This window comes from Mytilus trossulus, chromosome 14, assembly GCF_036588685.1.
Source record: "Mytilus trossulus isolate FHL-02 chromosome 14, PNRI_Mtr1.1.1.hap1, whole genome shotgun sequence".
In the NCBI taxonomy this organism is placed as follows: Eukaryota; Metazoa; Mollusca; class Bivalvia; order Mytilida; family Mytilidae; genus Mytilus; species Mytilus trossulus.
The window spans coordinates 56,947,470-56,953,968 of NC_086386.1; the positions used below are offsets into that span (position 1 = coordinate 56,947,470).

Consider the following 6,499-nt stretch of genomic DNA (forward strand, 5'->3'; position numbering starts at 1 on the left):
ATGTCTTTGAAAACTTTTCTATTAATTTCCAATCTAAAATACTCCCTAAATACTAATCCATTGTATGATAACATGACTCAAACACCTTCAACATTTTCAAATTTTAAATCTGTATCTTCCAGGAAGTTACCAATGGGCATGCTCATTCGTTTTATGTAATTCTTGCAATGTTCTTGCAAACATATAGAATTATCAAAGATTCCTGCAATCTAGCTGCGAACATCCCTTAAATTCTAGAGTTTCCTGCAATCTTACTGCAAACATAAAAGTTTCTGCAAACTTGCCGCAAGCTTGCAGCAAAAAGCCGCAATGTTTGCAGGAGGTTCGCAGCTAGCTGCAAACTTCTGCAAACATTATTCAAAGGGTTCCTGCAAGCTTTTTGTTTGCAGCAGACCTGCAGCAAGTATGCTGCAGACCTGCTGCAAACATTTCAGTTCTGTAAGGGAGCTGTCCTGCCAATTTTTTTCAAATTTCATCCTAGCCCCCCCATAATAATCAAATGGTAGCTCCCTTACAGTGGAACTGTCTTTCTTTTACCCAGCTGGCTCTCCTCTAATATTTTATTCTTTTTTTATACACCTGTACTGTTTATAAATGTGCATATGTTTGTCCTTTTAAATATTCATATTTTCTTCGTGCCTGATTGATTAAAATAGAAAACATTTTTTATTTGATTGTTGGTTAAAAATAGAAACGAAAGTAGATTTAAAACGAAATGGAAATACCCAACTGAATTGCTTAAACAAAATGGCAGGTACGTAATTTTAAAAGAAGTCTCAATTTCTATAAAATACTACTGCTTGGACACGAGTAGACGAAAGCCGTTAGTTTAAAAGATATTTCTTTTTAATGAATAAGGAAACAAGTTATTACAACTAATACTAATCCATTTCACTTTACTGTTGCGAGTGCTGCCTTATAGCGGCATTATAGCCTGCTCTTTTTCGAAATCTACAAGGATTGTTTTTTTACGTTCAAGAGAAACGGAAGCCGTTCTCTCGTGAATTCATTTATTTCCTTTATCTTAAAAAAAATATAAATATGACACACGAGAACAGATGTTACTCCTTATAGGTTGCATTTCTGTAAATATTGACAATGCAATTTCCCGTAGGAACCCCTATTACAACTAAAACTGTACCACTTATACTCTGAAGTTTTGAAAAATATCTTATCCTAGAATTGAAAGTTCATATGCACAATTTTTTTCAAAGGTCAAAATATAGGACTGTGCAGGATATTTTCAACGTTTATCATGATTATATGCCATGAACTTCTCAGAGGTTAAACTAACACTAATTTTCTTAACTATCCCTATCTCGAATGAAAGGTTACCACAGATTTCAATGTAAACATTATGCACATGTTTATTTACTGGTAACATTCCCAAGTTATGTCTCCGTGAGATCGAACACATAGAGCATAACTGGGAACCAGTATGTAACCATTAATTTTCTATGAATATTCAAGATCTCCACAAAAGAGGCGTGGTTTGAGCAACAGCTGTATTTACAAAGTGCAACCTATAATGAGTTTTATTAGCCAGTCGGTTTGTATACAGTTTAACCATTTGATCAGTATCACGAATTATCAATGCAAATCCGACAATCATTTGATTCCTAATAATGCGATGTTTTTATTCATGTTTTTTTTATGTTTAACTTGAATATTTGACTATCCCTTTCAAATTGGTATCTTCTTTCTCTCTTTTAAAATAGTTCAAACAATTGTATTGCAACCACTAGTAGATTTATGTTAACATCAGTATCAGGGATTATGTATTTATAATTTATCACATATTTGTTATGAATACGTTGGGTTTTGCATATGCAATAACCATAATAACCTCTAAATTGCCCGGGGCAAAAAAGAGTATATCGATATTGTGCCCTGATTCTAAATGACGTTACGTCATTGCGTCCTTAACGACACTTTTGTGACACAAACTTTAAGATTTTACCTGTTATGTTTCATTAAATTGTAATACTTGTACTTTGTGTCTCTAATCTGCAGAACTTAAATATGTGATGAACAGATTATAACATGTCTTTTCCATATTGACCCTGGTATCATCCCTCGACCCATATCGGCCCTCTGCTAAAGCCTCAAGGCCGATATGGGAGTCTCGGGATGATACCAGGGCCAATATGGAAAAGGCCATGTTATAATCTATACATCTATGCTGTTGTTTTTTATTTGGTCGGGTTGTTGTCTCTTTGACACACTCCCCATTTCCATTCTCAATTTTATTATAAATCTTTTTTATGACGTGTATATTTCAGACATAGAGACAAAAACCATATCATTAGCACTGTATCGTTATATGTATCAGAACATAATTGGATCAGAGAATCATGTTAAGAATTTGAGATTGATGAATACTGTCAGGGATAATATGACGAGTCAAAAGTTTACCACTTTTATCACAAGTGGAAGTTTTGGTGAAGGACTTGAGATGAGAGGAAGTGATTTAGATGTAATGTATGTAATTAGAAAGATTGAGGTCTATGAAAACGTCCAAACGTCTTTAAATTCAAATGCTTTAGATTTGTTAATGGAAACAGATGATGTAAAAGCTGGTTTCGCTCGGTTGCAAGTTAAACACAATTATAGTCAAAGTCCAGTTGAATACTTTGAAGATTATAATGGAAAACATTATTTTTCGAGCACATTATATAAACAATCAGTCGAGCGTCATTCAAATAGTGTAATACATGGGCCATGTATATCTGACAAAGAAGGAAACTTTGACAGTGCTATTTGCTTACATTGTAGAACATGGATATCACAAGCATCACAGTGGATAAAAAGATCAAACAACTCATGGCCAAGTTATAATGTCAAACAAAGTATTATAAAACATGGAGTACTTTTTGTACCAGTAGGAGTAAAGGGATCACCAAGAGAGAATATAGAATGGCGAATTTCTTTTTCTGTTGGAGAAAAATTTCTTATTAATACTTTTACACATACACAACTGTTATGCTATGCCCTCCTGAAAATTCTTTTGAAAGATGTAATATCAACCTACACCGAATGTGAAGATTTACTCTGTTCATACTTCCTGAAAACAATTATGTTCTGGATATCAGAAGAATTACCACAATCAATATGGAAACCAGAAACTCTTATACATTGTTTTATGCGATGTTTAAGAAGACTGATTTATTCTGTTGACTATTCAATTTGTTTACATTACTTCATTCCAGAAAACAACTTGTTTGAGAACAAAATAGAGGGACGCGCTGGTAGAATACTTTTAAATAAACTATATAAGCTGCATAGTTACGGATGGCGATGCTTGTTATTTTCAGATCAATTATATAATTTTCATGTATCAAGGTGGACGAGTCCTATCGAAACAAATACATTGCATACTATCGAGTTAGCAAAAACCGTTTATTCAAAATTATTATATTTTGCTAATACTATGTGTAATGATAATGAGCAGCACACTATTGAATACCAAAGAGGAATAAATCAGATAATCTCCTGTCACCAACCTTCACTAAAATACTTAAATACATACTACTTGTCAGTGTTGTGTGGACAATATGCGCAGTTTGTTCAACTGAGTAGTTCTAGAAATAGTAATAAATATCAATATAAACAATACAAATCCTGTCTTTGTACTCTCCTGCAAAATATTTATCATGACAGTGTTTCAGGATGGCTGATGTTAGCTTCGTTTTTCTATAAAGTAAAACAGTATAGTAATGCGTTACAAATCATCGTATATTCTATATCGAAATGTACCTCTGAAAAAGTATGCCGCTTCATGGATATGTCGGATAGTCGTTTTCGATTGTCCGACATGCAATTTTTCAAGAAAACAAGTGTTGTACATTTGTGGAAAATCATTCTTATAGATAATCTGACATTTAAAATAAACTCTGGGCTTATACCAAATGAACTACAAATGGAAGTGAAACAAAAACTATATCGTATTTCCTCTATAGTGTATGCTTATTTTCTAAAAATATTATGTCATTATCATCTCAATAATGTCAGACAATGTCAGGATTGCCTACAAACTTTACAAGTTATTATAGATGAAAGCTATTTTATTGAAAATGAGAAATTGTTTCATTCTGAATCCTACAAAATTCTCGGTATAGCTTTACAACTACTTGGAGACAGTGAATCCGCACAACAAGCATTTATGCAGTCAGCTCAAATAGAGCCGGATCAAAAATATAACACTTCTGTAAAGAGACTTACACTTATGAACTCGTTGTAATATTTGTGCATTCAGTTGAACATTTTGTAAAAGACGTGTCAACATATTTCACAGAAATTTATTTCTATTAAAATGATTTATTTTGATTTTATTCATCTGTATATTTTGTTAAGTACAAATCTTAAAAACTAGGAATTCTGTTCAAGTGGGATATCGTAAATGTTGATTGTTGTAACCATTTGAAAGTGAAATTAAACTCTATTCATAACTTTTCCATGAAAAAATGAAGAATATTCTCCCATATATATATCCCCCTTAGTTTTTTAGTTAATTTGTTAAAAACAAACACAATAGATAACTTCGCTTTAAACAGGACGAAAAGCCTTTATAAAGAATAACAAAATGCAAGAAGTAAATGTGTTCACTAGTGAAAGTAAATTTTAAGATAAATAATAAGAAACTCGCCGTTTAAATACCGAATTAAGCAATTTGCAGACACTAGTAACACATTTATTTGGATGAGTTGTCTTTCTTTTACCTAGCTTGGTGTACTCTAATATTCTTTGTTGGCATATTCACCTGTAATGACTAGTATGAATGTGTATGTTTGTCATTTTTAATATTTGTGTATTTTTTTGTCCTTTTAAAACACCATTTTCTATTTGATTATTGGTTAAAAATAGAAACGAAGTAGATTTAAAACGAAATTGAAATACCTCACTAAATTGGGCAAACAAAATGGCAGGTACGTTATTTTAGAAGAGTTCTCAATTTGTATATAATCTAAAACAATTTTTTCAAGTTCACCATCATTTGTTGTTGAGTTTTTATATCACACACATTGAAATCTTTATATAAAATGCACGTTAATCTCTACTAACAAAACAAAGGTTGATCAATGTAACACACATGACAAACACAAGGACATTTTAACGAAATTCCCAAAACAATTTTCCTACTTGGAAAAACAAGTTATAGAACAAAGTAATACTAAATGTCACTTTCTGATAAAGGATTAAAAGCCCACCCGTACAATGTACGTTCATGATTTAGTAAACGTAATGACGTTCTACATACTTTATTTTATCTTTTCAATATATGTTACTTGGAAAAGACCATGATTTACTTTTAAGTTGCAATAAGACCTTCCGTTACTACTCCTATATTGGTAATTGATGTATTCTGTATTTTCATTTTTTGCTTTTGTGCTGATTATACTTCAGTTTTAGGCCAACCCTTTTCCACCTCATTTCACAAGTTGTTTGTTTGTTATGTTGTAACACACAGGTTAATGTGGCTAGTACATGGCATTTGCATTACCAATAATTGATACAAGTCCAAGTGAGGCAAAATATGGGACACATGTTTAACTCAACCACGTCCATTGTATTCCTTTACGAAAAACAAGGAATCTGTAATTAAGCAGTTGGTGACAAATACTGTCATAATCTCTGTTCTTCTCTGATTTACTCCACATTTCATAAAACTGGACCATATTAATAAGCTTCATTTAAGATATCGGTAAAAAAGTGTTATAGCAGGTTACTTATATTCAAACTGTCTAGTTTACTAAACGATATCGGTAAGGTATTGGATATCTATAATTATGCTAAACATATTTATTCATTTACATATCTTAGAAGACATGTTTCGTAAGTTCTGTAGTGATTGTATTTTCTTTTATAGTACAAACGTTTGACTTATTTCATACGAGAATATATGTTAATCTTAAAGTTGAGTTTTATTATTTAGTCGTTTTGTATCAAATTTGACAAATAAGTCAGTATCACAAATGATCATTGTCAATCGATCATAGATTTTTTTAAGACCCCCTCCCTCCATTCTATTGAAATACTGCAATATATTCAAAAGTGAAGCACTCAAATTTACAAATACTCTGTGAAAAATCGCAACCAAATGTTTAAAATTGAACTATTTTGTCATGCTTGTGAGAACTAAATGTAAATCAGTTTGACCATTAAACCCTGTTGAAACTAAACACAGGCTTAATAATAAAACATTTACAGTCTAGCAAGATTAAGTTTTGAAAAGTTTCACTGTAAATTAAGAAATTATTGTGTGCACTTTTTATTAAGATTTAGTCATTTTAGACTAGAATGTGATTTTAATTTAAGCAGTATTGAGAAAAATCCTATTTGAATCATTTAAAAAATGTCAAAATAGGAGTTTAAATTATTGCAAGTACAAAAAATGTATAACCCTGTTGCATTTTTCACAATAATAAAAACATAACAATAATTAATAATTTCTAAATTTACAGTATTATAATTATTCTTTTCTAATTGAAACACTAATATC

At 31.3% G+C, this 6,499-nt stretch overlaps 1 protein-coding gene across 1 annotated transcript; it reads left to right on the forward strand.

Moving 5' to 3' along the window:
- Positions 1-747: 747 nt before the first annotated feature.
- On the forward strand, positions 748-4,267 carry LOC134696837 (cyclic GMP-AMP synthase-like). The gene is made up of 3 exons (XM_063558790.1): positions 748-754; positions 2,283-3,248; positions 3,870-4,267. Exons 1-3 carry the CDS (start codon positions 748-750, stop codon positions 4,238-4,240), a joined length of 1,344 nt encoding a protein of 447 aa, XP_063414860.1. The 3' UTR covers positions 4,241-4,267.
- Positions 4,268-6,499: the final 2,232 nt, after the last annotated feature.

Coding starts and splice junctions, on each gene's coding strand:
- LOC134696837 (XM_063558790.1), top strand. Junction 3,249..3,869: donor CAAAATAGAGGGACGCGCTG/GTAGAATACTTT, acceptor TCATTCTTATAG/ATAATCTGACATTTAAAATA.